This window comes from Phragmites australis, chromosome 5, assembly GCF_958298935.1.
Source record: "Phragmites australis chromosome 5, lpPhrAust1.1, whole genome shotgun sequence".
Lineage (NCBI taxonomy): Eukaryota > Viridiplantae > Streptophyta > Magnoliopsida > Poales > Poaceae > Phragmites > Phragmites australis.
The window spans coordinates 46968636-46993243 of NC_084925.1; the positions used below are offsets into that span (position 1 = coordinate 46968636).

The following is a 24608-nucleotide window of genomic DNA, read 5'->3' on the forward strand; positions in this document are numbered from 1 at the left end:
AATACAGTCGGAGTGACCACCGAAAGTCTGCCTCTTCTTTGCTGCCATATTTACAGTAATTTCCTTCCACATCATCAATCGATCGGCGATTCTTCTTTGCTTTCTCTGACCTCTCGTCCTTTGTCTTGCCAATTTTGACAACGGTCGAGGATGTTTTATTACAAACGTTTCTGTTTCATCAGACTACTGAGCAGGTACTTAATCATTTGTACCATATCATTTTATCGTATATTTGCACAGCATATACATTCACATATGCATATAAAAAAAGAAAAAAAGCTTGGCCGGCCCGGCCATTGTCTCCTAGCCCGAGCCGGCCCAAGGCCCCTCTCTCGTACCCTTATCCTCTCTGCTCGAAAGGACCGGCCAGCCCTTTCCATCTCTTCCCCACACTCTCTTATCCACCCGAGCGCTCATGTGCTTCTTCCTCCTTCACTTGGCTGTCGTCGCCACCTGCCCAACCGAGTCGTGTTGCATCGCTCTCTCTCCCCTCCCTGCTCCCTGGGCCCATGCCGCCGAGCTATTCTCTCCTCTACTCGGCTCGTGCCGCCAGCTCCTCCGCTCGGCCCCCGCGCGCTACTGTCCTTCTTCTCCACCCGCCCAAGCCGCGTTGCCCCTGGCCGAGCCCGCGCACCGCACCGAACCGTCACCTTCCTCTCTCTCCCTCCCTATCCCCCTCGAATCGGGCTCGTCCCTATCTCTTCCACCCAAATCAGACCCACTTGATGCTTATCCCTCCGCATGGGAACCCTCGCCGCCGGCTATAAAGGCATGGAAGGGGTGCCGCGCAGAGGGGGAGGAAGGAAGAGGACGGGTGAAGAAGAGAGAGAGCTAGAGAGAGAGAGAGAGAGAGGAGAGATCCAGGGAGGAAGGAGGAAGCCGGTGAAGAAGAGGGAGAGCTAAGAGAGAGAAAGAGAGAAGAGAGATCCACATAAGGAAAAATTCAAGCTGGAGCACCATGGCCATCGCCGCCCTTGCCGGTGGGTCCCTGTTGTGACCCATCTCCCCTTCTCCCTCTTTATGCTACAGGGCTCTTGCCGCTGGCGATGCCGCGAGCCTTCGGTCTCGTCGAGGACGTCGTGCACGTGCTGGTTCCCCCCTCCACGACTGCTCCAGGTGTTTCTTTTGTAGTTTTGGTCGGCCTTCGCGCCATTACCACATAAATACAGGTGCTCCAATCGGCCCTTGCGCCGTGGTCGTGCAAGAGGCAGGTGTTGTCCCAGCCGACTTTGAGCTATGGACGTTGGGTTGAGCTCCGGCGTTCGTGCTGTTGAAGTACAGGTGCTCCGGTCGGCCTCGTGCCATGACCATCGAAAATTGTCACTGTCGAGATATTATGGCTCTGTTGGTTTGTGTTTGCTCCAGACGGCCTCGTGCTGTGACCGTTGAGATTGGTTGCTGAGGTGTACAAGTCTTTTCTTCTGGACGGTTTCGTGTTGTCACTATCGAGATGCGTTGGTCAGTCTGACTTGTCGCGCGCTCATTGAAGTCAGAATGTTGCCGGCTTGCCAGCTGTGCATCTGAGTGTGGCAGCGCATGTGCTCTCGAATTGGTTTGAATTGTTGTTCGTTTGGACGACGTGTTTATGTGTTTCACTCCGTTCTGACCGTGTCGCCGTCAATGTGGTTGTTTACGGTGTGAAGTTGACCGGTTTGTGAGCCCCCACCGCCGTGTTGCCTCCACTTCCGCCTGTGTGTATGGCTACCACTGTACCAATATGCCAATGCGTGTCACTAGTGCATGTGTTCCCTACCATGCTGGTGTTCCGAAAGGAGTAGTTGCCAGTGTGTTTGATCTGCTATGTTGGTGTTTTGAAGGAATCATCGTTGATGTGCCATTGTCGTGTTGGCGTGTGATTGTTGATGTTCTATCAAGATGGGCGGGTCAATACGCAGTTGGCCAGGAAACACAGTGCCGTTGTGCCTATGAGAACGGCCGGCTGGGTGTCTGTACGCCACCAATGCATTCTCGCATGTGTGGCCGTCATCTGGATACTGTCATTGGGTGTTTGGTTGCATTATGGTCCGTTTCAGTGTGCCATTGCCATCTAACCAAGTTCCTTGGGCGCCTGACATTGTGTGCACTACTGTGCTTTGGTGCCTGGTCATATAGTCGGTGGCTAGTCGATCAAATTGTTAAGCTATGGGCATCTCCCTGATAATTGTGGTGGCTTAATATACTAAAATGGGATGGTCCTAACTGGCTGATGAGGCTTGATTATATTAGCCCTTCTGCCATTGTTTTCTCTTGCTATTGTCGATGAACATGGGTAATGATGACTTTGAGTTGGTTATGTGGGTGGCTTCCCAAATTATATATGTGTCTCTTCTACTCTGATGTCGAGATTTACACTATGCTACTCCCCCTGTTGTTGGTTTTGACGCATGTGTTTGTGTCGTGGTGCTGTTGGTTCTGATGTGCTCCTTTGGGATGATAGAGCATTGATTCTAATCTTTAGTCATGCCCCCTTCTGTTGCCTAGCGTCATGCTAATGTCTTTGTGGTTGATGCATTAGTGATTACCTTTTGCCTATGTGGTTTGTTGCCTTTGTGGTGTTAGTTTTTGTGACTTGTTGCCTTTTGGATGACCAATGAGGTTAAGTCCAAGGCATGAGGGAGTCAGTGAGCTAGGCACACGCTGGGCTCCTGGTCGTGGCTTCGCTGCCACACTGGTTGTAGCTATACGTCGTGCTCCTAGCCCACCTCATTTACACAATATTCTGAGGTTATTTAGCCGATGATGATCCGAGATCTATAAATAGTCTAAAAAGCTCATACTAGACTGATGTCCCGTCTTCTGTTTTATTATTTCTAATATTATAACTTTGCTTGGTCTGTATTGTTTATGACTACATCCTTGCAGATTCGGAGATGACATCTATATGACGACCGTCAATGCAACTTAATCGAAGGTAGCCCGGGATATAGGTGTAATTAATCGGAGACTTCACGAGACCATGGAAATTAGGATGAAGCAGTCGTCAGAGCAGAATAGCTAGTCAAATAGCGTGTGCGTATGTGTGTGGAGCGAAAATGTTGTAATCAATGAAACTTGTACTTTACGAGTTCATCAATGAATGAATAAAGTTCAGTGTTTTCGTTACATTGCTCTACTGTTCTTTTATATACGATGTTATATTGGTATGTCCGCAAATGATATATTCAGATTAACGCAAATTCGAACGTGAGTTTCGAATTCGCGAAACACATTTCTTATAATGGAAACAAATTTTATATAACCTTCATATGAAAGATTTTTATAAGATTTTGATTTAATCACATATCTTCTAATGCAATAGTCGAGCTAAAGAGAAGAGAAAGAAAGAACACATATTATTAGAGAATAAAATCTTTGATATGATCTAGTTTATAAAGTTTGCTTCCTCCTATAATAGCCCTCTCAATACCAGACGGCCTAATTAGCGTAACCAAACATAGAGAGAAGAGGAGAGGGGAGAGAGAGAGAGGAGAGGCGCCCCCCCTCCACTCTGACGAACTCGATCGCTGGTGGCAGAGGTGAGAGGGCAGGGGCAGGGAAAGCGAGGAGGAAGGAAGGCATCATCGAATCGCTCGCTGCCTGCCGCGATCTCAAGCTGGCTACCCCACGTTCCTCCCACCATCTCTCCGCCGCTGCGGCCGCTGGGGTCTCTTACCCCCCGCCGCTGCCCCCCACGCCGCCCAGCGCCGCCGCCAAGCAGGTCGTCGACTCCCTCCTCGCCCGCTTCCTCCCGCTCGCCCGCCGCCGCATCGAAACCGCGCAGGCCCAGGTCACCCCCCTCCCAATCCTCTCATCTATCTATTCTCTTCATCCTTGATTTGGCCCCATCGCATTCCCACCGGATGGGGCGCTCGACCAAGTAACTTAATACTCACGCTTCCCTTTCGTTTCGTTTTGCTCTGGGCGCTGCAATTAGAGTGTTCCGCGAGGCTCACCTGGGAATTACATTACCGCCTCCTCTTCTTTCCAACCAGGGTTGGGTTGGATTCGAGATCGCCTTGCCACGACCGTTGCTTCACAACACTGTTATTTTAGCTTTAGCTTTAGGTTTTACTCTAAGCGCGTCCCTAGACGCTGAATTCTCAATTTTCAGCCACTCAATACCAAGGGGCCATGGTCCTCATGCCCCCCTCCCTAACTGTCCCCTGTTCATTTGACCTAAACTCCTCACCTAAGATACCACTGGCAGCCTCACCGAGAACAATATTCTTCTCCATTGTTGTTCGATTAAAGGCCCTAATCTATTTAGATTTAGTTAGCACGCCCTTTATGTTTATTTGGTCATAGACTCATAGTGATAACTCGGCGGTACAATCCTTAATTGATGAATTGCCACCTGCTGGGTTATGTTGAGCTAGTTAGGTTGTTTCCTGCTGGAAAAGCCTAGTAATATTCTGATCTTGATATGTACATCCATTTAGGGGCACGATATCCTAGTCAAATGCCAGATATGCTTGACTCATTCGGGGAGATATTACACCCTTTTCATATGGCAGGAAGGGGATCAAGATTGCAACACGGGTAGAATCTCAAGCTACTCCCTCCATTCTCATAAATAGCATATGTAGTTAGCTTTGTAGCATTGTTTCATCTAGGCATGTTTTTACCAGCCAATCAGCCATACGAGCATGATGCCAAATTATATTTGCTCTGATATCAGTATCAGGTACAACACTGTAAGTTAAACGTAAACCATAATTTTGGAAATAACAGGATGGGCAATACCTCCGGCCATCTGATCCAAGCTATGAGCAAGTATTGGATTCACTCGCCATGGTTGCTAGGCACACACCTTTACCTCTTTTGGAGGCTCTTCTTCGATGGAGAGAAAGGTATGCCGATTGACCTATCTTGAAATTTTCATAATATTATATTTCAGTTATTTCACGTCAAGCTTTCAGCTTTATTGTTTAAGCCTTTCTCAAAACTGTTATACCAACCCTGGAAGCACTATGCTGCCTTTTACTTTTTACTGAAGTGTGATTCACAACTGTTTCACAGTGAATCACCGAAAGGTGCTCATGATGCGTCAACATACCAAAAGAAGGTTTGCTATCAATTGACCATGTACTTTTGGATGTACTTTTCATCCCTCAAACTCTCCAAATTTTCCATGACATAAATTGCATCGTCTTGTCAAAAAATTTCATTGCTGTCTTTTTTTGTCCTTACCCAGCTTGCTGTTGAGTGCATATTCTGTTCAGCCTGCATTCGATTTGCCGAGTATTGTCCGCAAGAGGGAATAACAGGTCGTTAGTTTTTTTGTTTCTTTGAGTTATTTGCAGAGTTTCTTTTTGAACTACTTGGCTGACTTCTTGCATTATTTTGTCTAGAGAAACTTTGGATTGATCTGGAAAAATTCGTATTTGATTGGCTAATTAATGCAGACAGGTAAGGTTTTACTGCCTTTACTAACATGGTTTCTCTATATGGTAAAAATAGTTCACAACTAATGAAACATTACCTGATTTGTGCAGTCATAAGTGAGCCCAACTTTGGCATGGCATTTTATCAAAATAAAAAAATCAAATGTTATTTATATAATGAGTGTTTGCTGTCTTATTTTAACAAAATTTGTCCATTCTTTGAATCCTGTAATTATGTTAGTTTTTTGTTTTTAAAAAAAAATTGTCAACAGGAGTTTATATACTTGTGGTCTTGTGGAAGCTGAGTTTGCACTCTGCCTTCTTTACTTTCTGCAGGGTTGTCAGCCAAGTGGATTATCCTTCATTGGTTGATTTGCGAGGTCTACTCTTAGATCTCGTTGCTCAACTCTTAGGAGCTTTATCACGCATCAGGTGTGCTTCTTACATTCTTGGCTTCCATGGATAAGGAGGAGGCAGAAGTCTATGCGACTGAAAAGATGACATAAAAGCTGTTGCATTATGTCTAAATTACTGAGAACTATCATGTTTATTCATACAGGTTTAGTTCTGTGACGGAAAGGTTTTTCATGGAGCTTAACACACGGCGTATTGATACACCTATTGCTAGAAGTGAGACACTCAGCATAATTAATGGGATGCGCTACCTTAAATTGGGGGTATGATTATGCAAAAACTGCTCCAGTGCTTTAGAATTTCAATATTTGTGTCTGTTGATAGGGAGCCAGTAAGGATCAAGACCAAACTGTTATAAGATTCAATAAAATGATAATACCAGAGAACTGCCTTCATGACCCATCTTGTGGTTCACTTTGATGCATTGAATTACCTACGCTTCGACTTATGTACACTGGATCCAGAAATTACACAATCTTAATTTCAATCATAATAAGAACATATTTGCTTATTAAAAAAGAATAACAAGATAAAAAACTAGACCAACCTAGGAGGAACTAGGCGGTTTTTTTATTAAGAAGAAATAGGCATCTAAATTCACGCCGAAGAGGACTCAAACTTGGGTGGTCTAGACGTACATCCACACCCTCAACAAACTGAGCTAGACTCAGTTCCTAAAAAAAGAATAACAAGATTGGTTACCTGCTCACGCCCTCAGTTGTGAATTAATGTTTGCTGGATAAAATGGCCATATGCAATGCCTCAAATTGTGCACTTCAAAGTTATGGTTAGGTATAAGAACGGTATTTCTGTTTTGTAGGGTGGTATATACATCATTTGATTCCTGATGGCTTATATCACCTAATTCATTTACTTTCTCAGGTAAAGACGGAGGGTGGGCTGAATGCTTCAGTATCCTTCATTGCAAAAACAAATCCTCTAAATTGTCCTCCCAACAAAAGAAAGAGTGAATTGCAACATGCTTTGTGCAACATGCTCTCAAGTATACTTGCCCCACTTGCTGAGGGTGGCAAAAATCATTGGCCTCCACTTGGTGTGGAACCTGCGTTGTCACTTTGGTATGACGCTGTCGCTCGAATAAAAGTCCATCTCATGTATTGGATGGATAAGCAGAGCAAGCATATTGCTGTAAGTTGATGAAATAAAATTTTAGTTCTATACTTAGTATTTGCATCTGTACAAAGAGTATGTATTGGCTTTGTTTATTAATCTGATTGTCGTCCTTCTGTTAGGAAGGCTCTAAAAATGGTCCTTTATTGTTTGCTTAAATTAGGCCTCTCTCCTAATCTATTTTGCACAAGGTTCAAGAAATACGAAGGACAGATTATGTCTTCGTTATGACCCTTCTTTGCATAAGTTTTCTAACTTCTTCCTTATTGTTTGTAACTTTGTATTTTCAATTGGATAAATGATCAAATTACATATATGGTCCAAAGCTCTTTCTGAAACATATATTTCATATGTAGAGACTCAATATTTCAGTCATGTTTCATACTTGTCAGTCATCTTATCAAGTATTTGATGGGATAATGTAAGCTATCTATGATATGTAGTTACTTGACAGCTTACATTAGGACCACTTGGATGGCCACTTAGAATTTATTACATTCTTCTTTGTTGGAGAGCATGCCTTTTTTTTTTGTCGAATGCGCAAGAGAGCTGTTTGTCATTAGTAAAAAGAAAGTACAACAACACACCACCCACACCTTATAAAAAAAAGGCCAACACGCCACAAACAATGATCTGTAAAGTTGAGCATGTTAACAGAATATAAGCTTTAGTAGTTTATGGGTGAACAAAGCAACAGGATCCTCACTTTAGCTCACATTATTTTTTTGCAACAATGTTAAAATGTAATGCTGAATTTTTATTCCAGGTTGGATTTCCACTTGTTACCCTTCTACTTTGTCTTGGTGATGCCAGTGCATTTAACTCTAACTTTTCCCAGCATATGGAGATCCTGTATAAGTATCTCAAGGTGATTTGTCTACACACATTTGATATGATCACGAGAACGAAATTTTTATTTGATAATATCATAATGTTTCATCACTGAATATTCTTTTCAATGTTTCTGATCTCTGAAACTTATATTCTTCATTTGTGACGCGTGAAGAATAATTCTGATTAATTAATTAATTATTATGCAGGACAAGAATCATCGATCGATGGCATTAGATTGTCTTCATCGACTTGTAAAATTCTATTTGAATGTTTATGCGGATTACCAGCCACGAAATCATGTGTGGGACTATTTAGACAGTGTTACCTCTCAATTACTGACTGTTCTGAAGAAAGGCTTGCTGACTCAAGATGTCCAGCATGATAAACTTGTTGAGTTCTGTGTGACTTTAGCTCGGAGCAACCTAGATTTTGCAATGAATCATATGATACTTGAACTATTGAAACCAGATAGTTTAAGTGAAGCAAAGGTTGTTGGCCTTAGGGCTTTGCTTGAGATCGTAGTTTCTCCATCAAATCAACAAATTGGCTTGGATGTTTTCCAAGGTAACCTGGCACCGGTAGCAGTTTTATTTTGTTTAAACTTAAATGTTGTTTGAAATAATGGTAAGCGGTATGTTTACTCTCAAATTTCAGTGTTTGGTATTGGACACTATGTTCCAAAGGTCAAGTCAGCAATTGAGTCAATATTAAGGTCTTGCAACAAGGTATATAGCCTAGCACTTCTCACATCATCAAAGGCTACAATAGGTATGCTGCGACATCTCGTTGTGTGTAGAAAATTTTCAAATTGTTCGGCAGGTGCTATTATTACTGACAATTTATTCGGACCATGCTTTGGAAACCGTTGTATTAATCATTATTAGTTGCTCGTCCTTTTCCTATTTACTTTCTCATTTCTAATATTTATGTTTTCAGATAATGTAACGAAAGATAAATCTCAGGGATCACTCTTCAGATCTGTGCTGAAATGTATTCCATACTTGATAGAAGAGGTGGGCCGTAATGATAAAATGACTGAGGTTATACCTCAGCATGGCATAAGTATTGACCCTGGTGTCCGTGAAGAAGCAGTACAAGTGTTGAACAGGATCGTACGATGCTTGCCTAACCGTAGGTTTGCTGTGTTGAAAGGAATGGCCAATTTTATCCTAAAACTTCCTGATGAATTTCCTCTTTTAATTCAAACTTCACTTGGACGTTTAGTGGAACTTATGCGGTTGTGGAGAGTATGCCTATCTGAGGAAGTTTTGGGAAAAGACATGCAAAATGTGAGGCGTTCTAGTATAGGAGGTGATGCACTACAGAGGTCTCCTTTTCACAGGTCCAGGGATGTATCTGAATTTCGTGCCTCAGAAATGGATGCAGTTGGCCTTGTCTTTCTCAGCTCTGCTGATGTTCAAATAAGGCTCACTGCCCTGGAGTTATTACGATGTGTTCGAGCGCTGAAAAATGATCTCAGAAATTACTCGGCAAATGAATGGGGTGACAATAAACTGAAACTTGAACCAGAGCCAATATTTATTATTGACATCATAGAGGAAAATGGGGTGAGTTCTTTTATTTTCTATTTGCACTTTCTGGATGTTAGTTTCTTTGAGCTGCTACAAGACTTATTTGGAGCGTAGGAATTTCTTAGGAAGTAAATATCTACGGAGAGTATTGTCTTCTTTCCTCCAAAACTCCCATGGAATTTCTATATTCCTGTGGACTTAAGATTTTTATTGGAACATCTGGAAGCAGAGAAATGCCTTCATCTCCGAACACAAGCAACCAAATTTTCCCATCTGGAAGAGGAATTTTAAGGAAGACATCTTTCTCCAAGCTCACAGATTTAAAGATGTTGATAGACAGGAAATTCTTGGCTGGGTTTTCTCCTCCTCTCTGTAGATTCTTTTTTCTTTCCCTGTTTTGGGGCTTTTCTTTTCTTTTTTCCCCCGGCCTGAGCTCTCTGGTTTTGTTTTCTTTGGTTTCTTTCTCTGTTGTACAGGTCTTTCTTTTTACTATATTTTCTGCAGTAGGGGCTTCCCCTACTGTTTTCCCCATAAAAAAAAAGGATACCCCAAAAGTAAAGCTATCTTTATTAATTCACAGGAAGACATTGTTCAAAGCTGTTATTGGGATCCAGGACGACCTTATGATCTAAGACGTGAAATGGATCCTATTCCTTTGGATGTGACTCTTCAATCCATTTTGGAGAGTGTAGATAAAAGCAGATGGGCCCGCTACCTCAGTGAAACTGTGAAATATGCAGCTGAACTTTGCCCGAGCTCTGTGCAGGATGCAAGGCAAGAACTCTGATCTTTTCCTGAAATTTTGCATGCATAATTCTATATGATTATTTTGTTAATACAATAATACGCTATTTGGTCTTCTTTTATTTATTTTTTCTCGAACGCGTAGGAGAGCTACGTGTCATTTCATTAATAGAAGAAGAAAAAGATAAAGTACAACGCACAAAACACACACACACACACACACACACACACAGAGAGAAGCGAGCAACACACCCTGAGAATAGAGACAAAATAGAAACCAGAGAATAAATAACAAACACAAAGAAAAGGGCTCAAAGAGAGCAAAAAAACACACCAAACACAACCTAAGAATCAACCAAGAGAACTTGGAGCTCCTTGGCACCGGTAGCGCACCAGAGCGGCCCTTGCGTAACCACTGCTTGTTCCACTAAAGCAATAGCTGGAGATGCCCCATTGAATACAAAGTCATTTCGTAGCTTCCAAATTTCCCAAGCCACAAAAATGATTAGGGGATTTAGACCCTTCCATTGATGCTTATTGATCTGCCTCAGCGCGAAACACCACCAGCTAGCAAACGTTGACCAGCCTGGTTGAGGAGCAAGAGCTGGCAAAACAACCTAAGAGTGAACACCGAACCAAACTTGCCTAGAGAATACATAAGAGATCAGGAGGTGCAGGATAGTCTCATCGCTTTGATCACAAACTTCCAGGGAGCAAACCTTATAGAGCCCATGAAGAAGGCATTATAAGCCAACTGTAACACCCCAGTGGCCACAAAACCTGGAATGTCATTAAACTACCCGACATACAGTTGAACTTACATAAAAAAACAACAATATCTCCCCTGTATCCCAAGTAATGCGGAAGAAATAACATAGATAAGCAAGATATAAAGCATAACACACTAGCATTAAAAAACATCCTAATCAGGACCAAGAGTAAACCATTAAGTTCAAAATCACAACCACACTGTAAACATCAAACACACGACTCTAACGACTAACCATAATTTATTATTACAACTCGATGATATTAAGTGAAGACATGAAGTGCAAGACGTGCTTCTAATCCCTACCCTCCATGCTAGCTTCAAGTAGAACAACCTAGGGGAGGAATATTGCAAGAGTGAGATTGGGTGATCTCAGCAAACGAACTACTTTAACAAGCTATTTAAACTATAGTATTTAAAGCATCAATTTAAAACTTAAACAGATATAAAAAAACATCACATTATTCATCATGTTTATTTTTAAGCAAGTTAAATAGTTGCTTCTAAAAGAAGATCAATAAATACATGACCATAACAAACATAACTATAACATAAGCAAGATAAAAAAAAGACTATCTATCTCATAGGACATGATATCAACATCAATAATTAACTTTAACTTCTAAGAGTTAAATATGACTTGTAAGAAAATATCATCATTCAAGACATCATGAATAGAGTTCAAGCCATATTAATAATAAATAACTGTTTTAAGAATAACTCACTCGCAACCATATACCTTCTACAATTAGTAAAGTTACTGAAACATCTGCATACCATTCATCACAACCAAATTGAACATAGAAGATTACTGTAACACAATATGATGCATATGGATACTATGCAATGCAAATCCACGCAGGACTTCAATAACTTCACAAATCCACAAGTCATACCACAATGAATATATCCACGGAGAAGCGTCGCTTCTTATAATGGCCTCCAATGCAACTTTAATATATCCAACAATCAATTCCATACAATAATGCATATGAATGCAATGACATACCTTCTTTTACATCGCACCTCTCCTCGGGCAACGTATGATGCGTATCGGTACGGTCGTGATCTTTACGACATAATTTCTAATGCATATGAAATGCAATGCAGTGCAATGCACATGATATACTTCAAATGTCAAAATATAAACCGTATAGTTCACAACCGTGAACATACATCAACATAAAGGCATTTTCTAGATAATTAATATAAGTCACTTTCATCCACATATATCCACCATTTTTTCTTCATGTTAAAGTGCAGATGATATGAACATAAACATATAGTAACAATAAACTTGCTTTGAAATAGAAAGGCCTACCCCATTTTGTAACCACATATTACAAGTTCAATTCTATGTAGGGCACGGAAAGATACCAATTATGCTTCTGCTACCTTATCATTTAACATGCATAAGGTTTCAAAAAGTTATATTCCAACTAGTTATAGACATATAAAATAGCCCTCTAAAAAGAATTAAATGTTCACCTACCAGACAAAGTATGCCCTCTTCTTTAAGCTTCTACATAACCGATATCATTATCCTCAAGTAAACTAACCATTAGACATAAGATGAGGTTATGCTAGAAATGACTAAACCGACAAGACGTCATCACTATTGCATAAGACTAATCAACTATAACCAAAAGGTTTAGCCAAATTCACAGATCCAGAGTAAGTAGGTATAATCTTCTAAATTAATAAGTATAATCATGTGTGCTGTATTATTATAAGTGGAGGTAGCAAAAATAATAAGTTAAAGTTGCAGCAATAACCGCCATGCTCACTTGTCTTCACCGACGAAGATGATAGCACTAATTGCGTCCCGAAGTAGCAGCACATGTGCAAATACATTTTCATTATGTAACAACACCACAAAAGCACCCACAAATCACGCATTCGCCTCCTACGTCCGAAAACCCAATGACACGACGAAACCGACAAACTGAAAATTCAAATATACCGCAGCAAGTCTGTTTCACAATTTTGTATCTTTTTGTTTTATTGCACAAAACATATAAAACTATGACATTATGAAAACTAGAGAACGAGAGCTACAACTTCCACGAATACATGATATTTAAATTATGAAATTATCTATGCCTAACACGCAATTGAAAACAGATGACTGAATCTGTCTCCCGCGTCCTGACAACAACATTCAGACAAGTATCACTGCCAAACCACAATTCCAAATGACATGAAAATCTTGCAGCAAATATATGACACCAAGATCTACAACTTACGTTTTGGTGGGTCAACTCAGAGGTCTAAAAAACCTTTGAATCATCCCTCGAACAGGGACTTTTTAACAGAAGCTGGAACTGCAGCAGCAAATTTCAACAGGGCATACCTCACAAACCACAGAGGCTATGATAGAGAACTCTACATGAATAGAAAGATAGTTCCAAGCCCTATAACATTGTAGCTATGCCAATTTTGAGGAAACATAGCTAAGGTCATCAAATTGACTGCCAAAGCAGCACTGCTCAAACTGAATTTTCTGAACTGAAACTGAACATACTGTTGACTTCAGACAGTCATATCTCTTAAACCGTGTGAGTAAAAATTCTGAAATTTTGTCAGAAACTAGGTCTAGACATTATCTACAACTTTTTAGTTGATAGCTTCTGCATGAAAAAGCATCTAGGTTGTCAAAACATCAGGAACATCCGAACTGCTCAAACTGCCTGCGCGCAGAACACTCGATTTGATATCTACCGCCAAAACCCTTCTCTAATTCCTCCCCAACCACGAACTATAGACCAAAATCTTCCCCAAATTCATGAAGAATAGCAGGGGGGTTTCATACCTATGGTTCTTGGGGAAAATCAGGGGGAATCGCGAGGGAAAACACCAGGAAATGATCTTCTCCTCCGATTCCTGCTCTTCCCTTTCTTCTTCCCTTGATTCCCCTTTCTTCTTCTCTCCTTCCCTTCTCCTCTTTTCTTCTTCTTGCTGCAGCAGCACCACAGGGCAGGGGAGGAGCACATAGGGGAGTTGGGGAGGGGATCCAAGCCACCAGGAAGTAGAGGGAGCAAGGGAGGAGGCAGGAAGGGGCGGCCAAGGGACTACAGGGAGCCTCAACCAGGGAGGTCGACCAGGGGCGTGATGGACGGCCTCCTTAGGGTTTAGATGGGTGTGGGGTCAGCTTGGGCCCTTTGGGCCAAGCCTAGGTCGGCTCAAATACATTATTGTGTTCACTTTCTACTTTTAATTCGCGACAACGGCTTAACAAAGACCCGACATAGAACGGAAGCGAACCAAAGAACCCAAAACAAAATTAATCTTCGGGGTGTCACACCGACTTAATAAATAAATTACAAAACTAGAAAACCGCCACACATGTTGATCTCGCACATCTTGCGGCAACAAAACACCATCCCACAAGTCCCAGATTTGGAGATACTCCGTAATAGCTTGGACCGAGAGAAAGCCTTTGATATCCGAGACCCAAGTGTGCCTGACAAGGGCCTCAGCCACAATTCGTTGCTTGACAATTATGCGTGGTATTAAAGCAAGAAGATGTGGAGCAATCTCAGCAAGGGACCAACCATGAAGCCAACGATCCAGCCAAAAACAGGTGTTAGAGCCATCTCCAATTAAGGTCACCATGGCAACAGAGAATAAAGATCTAGAATTTGGATGAACCTAAACATCTAGTCCAGCCCAAGGTCTAGAGGGTTCCGTTTTTTGAAGCCAGAGCCAACACATGCGAAGAGGCCAACCAAAAGTCGAAAGGTCTTGAATGCCAAGGCCACCATACATAAGAGGCCGACAAACACGTCTCCAAGAAACTAAACAATTTCCACCATTAGCATGATCTTGACCTTGCCAAAGAAAACCTTGTTGCAACTTATCAATTGCTTTAAGAACCCATCTAGGAAAATCCATAGCGATCATCTGATAAATAGGGGTAGCCGACAAAACAGAGCGAACCATAGTTAAGCGCCCGGCTCGGTTCATCAAAGAGGCTTTCCAACTAGGGAGAGCCAACCACTTTATCAACAAGAGGATAAAGCTCCGGTTTAGATAACTTTCAGACGGACAGAGGAAGACCCAAGTAAGGACAAGGGAAATCCTTAACCTAACAAGGCAAGAAGTCCTGAACAATAGCCAACTCCAACTCCGTACAATGAATAGGAGTTACAGAACATTTAAGAAGATTAGTCTTAAGACTCGAGATGTCCCCAAAAATCTGAAGAATTCCTTTGATCAACTCCAAGTCTTCAGCAACCGGCTTAAGGAAAAGCACAACATCATCAACATATAATGAGACCCGATGCTCCAAACCACGGGCAGACAAAGGCTTCAAAAGGCCATCATAAGAGACACGTGAAATGAGAGTTCAGTACGTCCATAACCAAAAGAAATAGCATGGGAGATAGCGGATCCCCTTGCCTTAGGCCATGACGGTGTCTAATAACCTCTCCGGTTCACCATTCAACAGAACCCGAGTAGAGGAACTAGAAAGCAAACTGCACAAAAGATTGCACCACTGCCGACCGAAGCCCAAGCTACCAAGGACCTCCAGAAGAAATGGCCATGAAACCGAGTCAAAAGCTTTAGAGATATCCAATTTAAGAAGAAGATGAGGCTCCTTACTCTTGTGCAAACATCTCGCAGCTTGCTGAACCAATAGAAAGTTATCATGAATGCACCTCCCCTTAATACAACACTTTGGTTGGTAGAGACCATAGAAGAGGGATTTGGTGCCAACCGGTTAGCCAAAATCTTAGCGACCAACTTCCCAAAGCTATGGATCAGACTAATCGGACAAAAATCCTTCACAAAAATGGCATCCACTTTTTTTGGCAAAAGAGTGAGAAATGCAGAATTGAGATACCTTAGATTGGCACATCTACCTTGCTGCACTGCAACCAGAGCACTCATCATATCCTCTTGAATGATCGGCCAGCAAGCTCTATAAAAACGACCGGTAAAACCATCGGGACCTGAAGCTTTATCTTGCGGAAGGTCTTTGATTGTTGTCCATTCATCAGGAGAATCCAAAGAGAGCTGATGCTGCTGAAGCATATCCAAATTGAGAGTGAAAGGTCTCTGCTCCGGAGAACCAAGCAACTTGGAATAGAAATCAAACACAGCTGAATTCTTATCAGCTTGAGAAGAGACAATGAGATCATCCACTTGAAGATCAGCAATGAAATCCTTCCTTTTTCTGTATCTGGATTGCTGATGAAAAAAAGAAGTATTTGCAGCACCCTCCTTAAGATAGAGAACATGAGAGCGCTGCCTAGTAATAGTGCGGTCAAGAGAAGCCAAACCAAGGGAGTGTTTCTTCAGGTTGACCCTCAGCCATTCCTCTCCAACAGAAAGAGGACGATGGTCCCAAGCAATTTCCAAGCGATGGAGAATTTCCATTGCCATAGCAAACTGTGATTTAATATGGCCGGCCTTCTTTTGACTCCAACTCTGAAGACCCCTACTTAAACATTTCGGCTTGATACGGAAACGTTCAAGAGGGCAAGGATCAGCAACCAGAGCTGCCCAATTGGAGCTAACCACCTCCTGAAAACCTTGCAGGGAGGACCAAAAACATTTAAAGTGAAAGCAGCGCTTGCCCCGAATGTTAGCCTTGAGACTGAGCAGTAATGGACAATGATCCGAACAAGAGGAAGCAGCACTTTGGAGGAGCAAATCTGGGAAGATATACTCCCAGTCAACTGAGCAAAAGACCCGGTCCAGCCTAACCAAGGTTGGAGAAAGCCGCTCATTCTTTTATTACTTTGGCCTTATGTTCTGGGGTCCTATTAGGCGGTGCTTCACTGCAGTCTGGAAATTTTTATAAGTTGGATTTCAAGAACTTGTAGTGACATCTTGGGACAAGCACAATTTGGTGCCTGGTGGATGTATTGATAGAGAGTTGACTAGCTGATAGCCTAAGATATTCAATAGAGCGGATATACATAGCCTTACCTTGGTTTATTAGTGATTTTTTAGTTCAGAGTATACTTTTTGAGAAATCAGCTGCACTCTTTCTTTCAAAACAAACCACTTTTCCTTTTCAGTTGTTCACTTATATTTTTTGAGAACTGATTGGCACATGCTGATTTGTAATTTCATCAAAATTTCCATTGACTATTGCTATCTCATTCCATAAAAACACTGTTTCTGCATTCATATTATGACTGGATTGTATGATGAGCTATAATGGGGTATCTTATTAACTTTACTGTAAAAATCAACAGATTAGAGGTTGTTAGGAGACTTGAACAGATTACTCCTGTCGAACTTGGCGGAAAGGCTCAGCAATCACAAGATGCTGAAACTAAGCTTGATCAATGGTTGATATATGCCATGTTTGCATGCTCTTGTCCACCTGATAATAGAGAAGAATTTGCCCTCAAAGCTGCAAGAGAGATCTTCCATATGATTTTCCCATCACTGCGTCATGGTTCAGAAGCATATGCAGTAAGTTATGCAATGATTAATTTTCCAAGTGTTTAGCCTGCCTTGCATATTACACAATTGCATATTACTACAGTTATTTCTTTCTCGTCCTTCCTGGCCATATACTTGGTTTAACTGCCACAAAATATTGTTGTACTGTGTAGCAAATTCCCATTAAATATGTGCTTTCAGCATACTGCATGATTAGTTGATTAATGATCACTGCACTGAAGCTCAAGAACTGACTTTTCCTTTTGGATAATTTCCGTTGCTGCAGCTTGCCGCTACATCTGCCCTTGGTCACTCACATTTAGAAGTATGCGAAATCATGTTTGGTGAGCTGGCATCTTTTCTTGAGGATGTGTCATTAGAAACAGAAGCAAAACCTAAATGGAAGGTACATTGGCTTAACTTTCTTCCAAAAGTCAGTATATTAGTGAAATTCCTTAAATTAATTAGGCGTGAGTGCCTCTTTGGCCATTTTCATTCAAGGGACTTCATATATTTCATGTACCTGCCCATATTGCTTCAAAAGTTAATTGTTGCTCTTCACCTGACATACCTATTCCTTAATAATGGAGACTTTGTATAACGATATCAGTCTTATCTATCTAACTTGCTTGCTACATCCAGATTTTTCAACACTCCCTTAGTTTCACAGAATTTGTCCATATTCTTGGGAAGTGTTGTTTCAAAATGTTTGTACAGTGAGAAAATCAAGAGTGCAGTTATTGTAATATTTCCACTCTCCAGCCCTACTTTAATGTTGTGAGAGGTTAAGTGGTGGTAGCATGTCATTTAATAGGGGCATGTAGTAAATCTTGATTAATTTTTGCCTAGATTTATTGCTTCCTTGGTCTGTGCCCATGGTGGGCTTGGACATATTGTGAAACAGAAGGAGTTGTATCGTCCTCAAGATTATTGCAGTGATTCCCTCAAAAAAAGATTATTGCAGTGATTGATTTTTTTCAGGGGACATAAAATTGGAAACAGAGTATGGAGTAAGCGTGAATTTTCTTATGAATTGATCATGCTAATATAATTTCTTACTGTATCATACAGTTTAAAGTAAAATGGAAGCTATGTTCTATGTCTACTACTCTATCCTTTCTTTTTTATTATTTCATGTTTAAACTTGTATATACTTATTGATAAAAAGCAAAGTGTGATCACATGCCCCTATTAGTTATGTGTCTCTTGCTACCTCATTAAATTCTTGTCTCCTAAACTACCGTCATGCCCAATGACCAATGAACAAATATACCGAGTCTTATATATGTATCACAAACTAAATGACGTAGAGGCACTTTAGGAAGATGTAGGTTTAACTTTCTTCTGCATCCTTTGAGGCTATAACATCAAATAAAAGAACACTTTTCCATTCCTTAAACATCAAATACAAAAAACGGAGGGAGTGCTAATTTGTGAGTTGATACTCAGTTTGACCTGTATATTTTAACTTGTAAAACATGGTACTCACATTTCTGACATTTTTACGAATTACAGCTAGAAAAAAAGGTGCATTGCCACTTGTGAAATAAATTGATACAATCTTACACTTATCTCTTCAAATCATGTATATGAGTATTATGGGCACATTTATTCGAATACTCTCTTTCTGACAGCTACCTCCTGTGTTTGGTTCAGCAGTATCCTAAATCCCGCCGTGAGGATCTGCGCACTCACGTTGCGAATATACACCGAATGATAGCTGAAAAGGTTTGGCCTGGGATGCTTAGTCGGAAGCCTGTTCTCCGTCTACATTTTTTAAAGTTCATTGAAGAAACATGCCGCCAAATCAACATGTCATCGGCTGATAGCTTTCAAGACTTCCAGCCTCTGCGATATGCATTGGCATCTGTCCTGAGATATCTAGCTCCAGAGTTTGTTGATGCGAAGTCTGAGCGGTTTGACAACAGAATACGTAAGAGGCTTTTTGATCTTCTCCTTAGCTGGAGCGATGATTCTGGAAGTACATGGGGACAGGAAAGCAGCAGTGACTATCGCCGTGAAATTGAGCGATATAAAGCTAGTCAGCATACTAGGTCAAGGGAATCTCTTGACAAACTTGCATTTGACAGGGAAATGGCTGAGCAGTTGGAAGCTATCAATTGGGCTTCCATGAATGCCATTGCTTCATTGCTTTATGGGCCTTGTTTTGATGATAATGCAAGAAAGATGACTGGCCGAGTAATATCATGGATCAATAGTTTATTCATGGAACCATCTCCAAGAGCACCTTTTGGGCATTCACCAGTTGATCCCCGAACGCCATCATACTCAAAGCATACTGATGGAGGACGTTTTGGTGGGAGGGACAAACAGAAAACTAGCCACTTTCGAGTTCTCTTAGCAAAAACCGCACTGAAGAATATTTTGCAGTCAAATTTGGACTTGTTTCCTACTTGCATAGATCAGGTAAGTTTTACTTCTATTTTCTTATGTCTACTTTCTGAATGTTTTATCAGACAGACTAAATGCACATTTGCAATGTGGTTTACATCATATATTTCATGGATTATTTACATTTGCTGTAAGAATTGTTCATGCTAAAATTTTCTTCTCAAACCAGTGCATTAATTAATTGGTTATCTTATTAACTACTGCATCCTGCGCAAGTTAGATTACACTACAAGTGTTTTTTTTTCTTTTTTCCGGCCTTCGTGGGTCATTCTCGGTTATTTCCTTCAAGAAGTTCTTTTCTTTCGGGCAATGCATTCTCGAAGCTTTATGTCACTTCTGCAGTTTCTCACTTTCTTGAACTGAAAGTTATGTTCTCAACTACTTGGGCATCATTCTGTTTATGTGCTTTACCACCAGCTATTAAAATTTGATGGTGCTGATCTTTTATAAATCATTTGCAGTGTTACTCTCCGGATCCTCTAATAGCAGATGGGTATTTCAGTGTTCTGGCTGAAGTCTACATGCGTCAAGAAATTCCAAAATGTGAAATCCAGAGACTTGTGAGCTTGATCCTCTACAAGGTGGTTGATCAAACAAAACTGATTCGTGACAGTGCCCTACAGATGTTGGAGACGCTCTCTCTTCGTGAATGGGCCGAAGATGATACCGATGGTGTTGGGCATTACCGGGCTTCTGTTGTCGGCAACCTCCCGGATTCCTACCAACAATTCCAGTATAAGTTGTCCTCGAAGCTTGCCAAGGACCATCCTGAGCTCAGTGAGCACTTGTGCGAGGAAATAATGCAGCGCCAGCTTGACGCTGTGGACATTATCGCACAGCATCAAGTCCTTACATGCATGGCTCCTTGGATAGAAAATCTCAACTTTGTGAGACTAAAGGAATCTGGCTGGAGTGAGAGGTTACTGAAAAGTCTTTATTATGTGACATGGAAACACGGTGATCAATTTCCTGATGAGATTGAGAAACTTTGGAGCACCGTTGCAAGCAATACTCGCAATATTATTCCAGTTTTGAACTTCTTGATCACCAGAGGGATCGAGGACTGCGATGCCAATCCATCAGCAGAGATCAGTGGTGCATTTGCTACTTACTTTTCAGTTGCGAAGCGTGTTAGCCTATATCTTGCTCGTATTTGCCCACAACAGACCATCGATCACTTGGTCTGTGAGTTATCTCAGAGAATGCTTGAGGACAATGAGGAACCAGTCAGGCCTGGGAAGGTTGATGTTTCTGCAAATGTTGTATTGGAGTTTTCTCAAGGGCCTACTGCCTCTCAGGTTGCAATGGTCATTGATAGCCAGCCTCATGTGTCCCCCCTTCTTGTTCGTGGTTCCCTTGATGGTGCAATCAGAAATGTGAGTGGAAACCTGAGCTGGCGGACATCAGCAGTTACTGGCCGAAGTGTATCCGGCCCACTGAGCCCATTGGCTCCTGAGGTAAGCATTCCGAACCCCACTACCGGCCGCTCAGGCCAGCTACTTCCAGCATTAATGAACATGTCGGGGCCGTTGATGGGTGCTCGAAGCTCTGCTGGTAATCTGAGGAGCCGTCATGTTTCCAGAGATAGTGGTGACTACTACTATGATACTCCAAACTCAACAGAAGATATTTTGCATCAAGGGGGCAGTGGAGTTCATGGGATCAACGCCAATGAGCTCCAGTCAGCATTACAGGGGCACCAGCACTTGCTTTCACATGCTGATATAGCTTTGATTCTTCTAGCTGAAATTGCCTATGAAAATGATGAAGACTTCCGTGAAAATTTACCTCTGTTGTTCCATGTCACTTGTGTTTCGATGGATAGCTCAGAAGACATTGTGCTTGAGCATTGCCAGGACTTGCTTGTGAATCTCCTCTATTCACTTGCTGGCCGGCATCTTGAACTGTATGAGGTTGAAAGCAGTGAAAGAGAGAACAAGCATCATGTGGTGAGCTTGATAAAATACATTCAGTCTAAAAGGGGCAGCCTGATGTGGGAGAATGAGGATCCTACCCTCGTAAGGACTGAACTTCCTAGTGCTTCACTCTTATCAGCACTTGTGCAAAGCATGGTTAGTGCTATTTTCTTCCAGGGGGATCTTCGTGAGACTTGGGGTGCTGAAGCTCTTAAGTGGGCCATGGAGTGCACATCTCATCACTTGGCTTGTCGATCGCACCAGATATATCGTGCATTACGTCCCAGTGTAAAAAGTGATAGTTGTGTATTGCTTCTGAGATGTGTCCACAGATGCTTGGGTAATCCTGTACCAGCTGTTCTAGGTTTTGCAATGGAGATATTGTTGACATTACAAGTCATGGTTGAGAACATGGAGCCTGAGAAAGTTATACTTTACCCACAGCTCTTTTGGGGCTGTGTTGCGCTGATGCATACCGACTTTGTACACATCTATTGCCAGGTCCTTGAATTGTTTTGTAGGGTAATTGATCGCTTGACATTCCGTGACCGGACAACAGAAAATGTGTTGCTCTCCAGCATGCCACGTGATGAGTTTGACATCAATGGGTATGCAAGTGACCTCCACAGGCTGGAGTCTAGAACTACTTCAGAGAGATTGCTATCTATAACTGAGACTGGAAAAGTCCCTGCTTTCGAAGGGGTGCAGCCACTGGTGCTGAAAGGGCTGATGTCTACTGTTAGCCATGGATCTGCAATTGAGGTGCTATCTAGGATTACGATACATACATGTGATTCTATATTTGGGAACCCTGAGACTAGGTTATTGATGCACATCACAGGCCTTCTTCCATGGCTTGGTTTGCAGCTCACAAAGGAAGTACCTTCCCTCGGGTCAGCTTCACCACTTCAAGAACCGAACCAGAAAGCTTACTATGTGGCATCCAATATTTCAGTATGGTGCCGTGCCAAATCTTTGGATGATTTAGCTGAAGTGTTCAGAGCGTATTCCTATGGGGAAATCATCTCCTTGGAAGATCTCTTTGCTCGAGCTTCACCTCCAATTTGTGCCGAGTGGTTCCCTAAGCACTCATCTTTGGCCTTTGGCCACCTGTTGAGGCTCCTTGAGAGGGGCCCTCTGGATTACCAGCGAGTTGTTCTGTTGATGCTTAAATCACTGTTGCAGCAAACCCCTGTGGATCCATCCCAGATACCCCAAGTGTATAATGTTGTGTCACAACTAGTGGAGAGCACATTATGCTCAGAGGCATTGAATGTATTGGAGGCACTTCTGCGGAGCTGCAGTGGTGTGACTGGCGGGCAAAGTGATGAAGTTGGATTTGGTGAGAACGGTCATGGGATGGGGGAGAAGGTTCTTCAGAGCATGCTTCTTCCTCAGTCGTCATTTAAGGCTAGGAGTGGACCACTTCAATATGCTACTGGGTCAGGATTTGGGTCTTTGATGGCCCAAGGTGGTGGCAGCGCTGCGGATAGCGGATTGGTTGCACGAGATGTGGCACTGCAGAATACTCGGCTGCTGCTCGGACGTGTTCTTGATACATGTGCCCTTGGGCGTAAGAGGGATCACAAGCGCCTGGTGCCCTTTGTCGCAAACATTGGGTAGAAGCCACCGCAAGCATTAGAGTGTAGAAACACGCAAGGATATCCATTTATGTTGTCACATGTTAACTAATGCAGCTTGTACAGCTTGGAGCCGAGATGGTCATATCATTTAGCGTGCGTTCTTGTGTACATGAGCATGCACTGATCACAGAAATGCAAATGCTGGAGACTAGAAGAAAATGGAATCCGTTGGGGTTGCCATCATGGATATTAGAGCCTCCTTCCAGGACCGGGGATGTGTTGTGTAATCCTGGCTGCAGTTACATATACATGATGGTATGATGCAAGGTTATGGTATCTATGTGTTGTACCTGTAGATTCTAGTTGAGTGTACAGTATGAGATTTTTTTTTTTTTTTTTTTTTTTTTGGCTGGGGCAGTAGTGTGTAAATCAATAATGAACATGGCATTATGTGAGGAGTATTATCTTTGTTTTGGTTTGGTTGTACTATTCCGAAGGGACTTTATTGATTTGTTATTACCTTCCTGTGCAGCTATGTATTATTGATAATTGAAGTTGAGTTCGTTGAAGTAGTGATTAATTTCACAGATGATTTGCAAACGCCAAACATATCTTATCAATCCACAACCGTGGGGGCAGATGGAAAAGGTTTGGAAGTGTCATTATCAGTGTGGAAATGCTGGCTAAAGAGATAGTTGGAAGAGAAAAGTCTGCTTTCTTTCTTCCATGGTGTACCCTTGTTCCTTCCAGATTATCTTGTCAGGCCTCAACCGTATTCTATTCTATTGTGATGGCACCTTGTTTAGAACTACACTATACATACATAGCAGGCTCAGTTGTGTATGGGCTTGGGCTTGGCCCAGCTGCAAGCATCCATGGAGCGATGTATATATATATTTTTTAAATACAAAATTGCAAATATATGTGTTTGTTTTGAAAATTTGTAATTATATACTCCGGTCGTTTGTTGGAATTGTTGCCCTTTCAATAAGCGACATGTGGTGTCAGCGGTCTTGGATTGGGCAATGAGGCTACGATGTTATCCATATCGATCGGATGCCACCTACATGTCATCTATTGAAAGTGTGACATGTCTGAAGGGTGACATGTTTTCCTATTTAAGGGGTGTCAGTTCTCCCACCAAGCATAGTGCTCGTTTTCACTCGTTTTCCACTAGCGCAGAAAGAAGGAAGGGGATGGGAGGGGAGGGAGAGGAGAGTGGCGAAGCCCTATTAGAATTCATGAGTATTGGAGGTAAATAGCATAACTTTAGTACTTTTTTACAAATCAATTAGATTAGCCATCAGATCTAGTTTTGTACATATGTTAGACATTAGATCTAGGATTTAGTGACATTAGACCTAGATTTTTTTAAGATAGTTCAACTATTATTAGATCTAGGTTTTTAGAGCAACTATTATATTTAGGTTTTTTAGCAACATAAGTTGTTTATTTTACTATGTTATGTTATTGTAGATCTAGCCCATATAGTTGTTGTAAGCTAAAAT

The 24608-nt window shown here is 41.8% G+C and overlaps 1 protein-coding gene across 5 annotated transcripts; it reads left to right on the top strand.

Moving 5' to 3' along the window:
• The first annotated feature begins 3627 nt into the window (after positions 1 to 3627).
• On the top strand, positions 3628 to 23674 carry LOC133920168 (uncharacterized). Of its 5 annotated transcripts, none has more exons than XM_062364863.1 (18): positions 3635 to 3766; positions 4419 to 4518; positions 4711 to 4829; positions 4999 to 5044; positions 5174 to 5246; positions 5331 to 5388; positions 5700 to 5795; positions 5923 to 6040; positions 6660 to 6926; positions 7675 to 7776; positions 7949 to 8306; positions 8397 to 8510; positions 8679 to 9310; positions 9855 to 10048; positions 16997 to 17219; positions 17476 to 17595; positions 18846 to 19616; positions 20063 to 23674. In XM_062364863.1, exons 3-18 carry the CDS (start codon positions 4771 to 4773, stop codon positions 23138 to 23140), a joined length of 6309 nt encoding a protein of 2102 aa, XP_062220847.1. In that variant the 5' UTR covers positions 3635 to 3766; positions 4419 to 4518; positions 4711 to 4770; the 3' UTR covers positions 23141 to 23674. The 5 variants fall into 5 exon arrangements, with proteins under 5 accessions (XP_062220849.1, XP_062220847.1, XP_062220848.1 ...); XM_062364864.1 differs by having other exon boundaries at positions 18849 to 19616; XM_062364866.1 differs by lacking the exon at positions 4999 to 5044.
• Positions 23675 to 24608: the final 934 nt, after the last annotated feature.

Excerpts from the sequence above, each read along its gene's own strand:
- LOC133920168 (XM_062364863.1), top strand. The coding sequence starts at position 4,771 with ATGGTTGCTAGGCACACACCTTTACCTCTTTTGGAGGCTCTTCTTCGA. Across the intron at positions 5,389-5,699 it reads TGGCTAATTAATGCAGACAG|GGTTGTCAGCCAAGTGGATT; the intron begins GTAAGGTTTTAC and ends TACTTTCTGCAG. Across the intron at positions 8,307-8,396 it reads TGGCTTGGATGTTTTCCAAG|TGTTTGGTATTGGACACTAT; the intron begins GTAACCTGGCAC and ends CTCAAATTTCAG.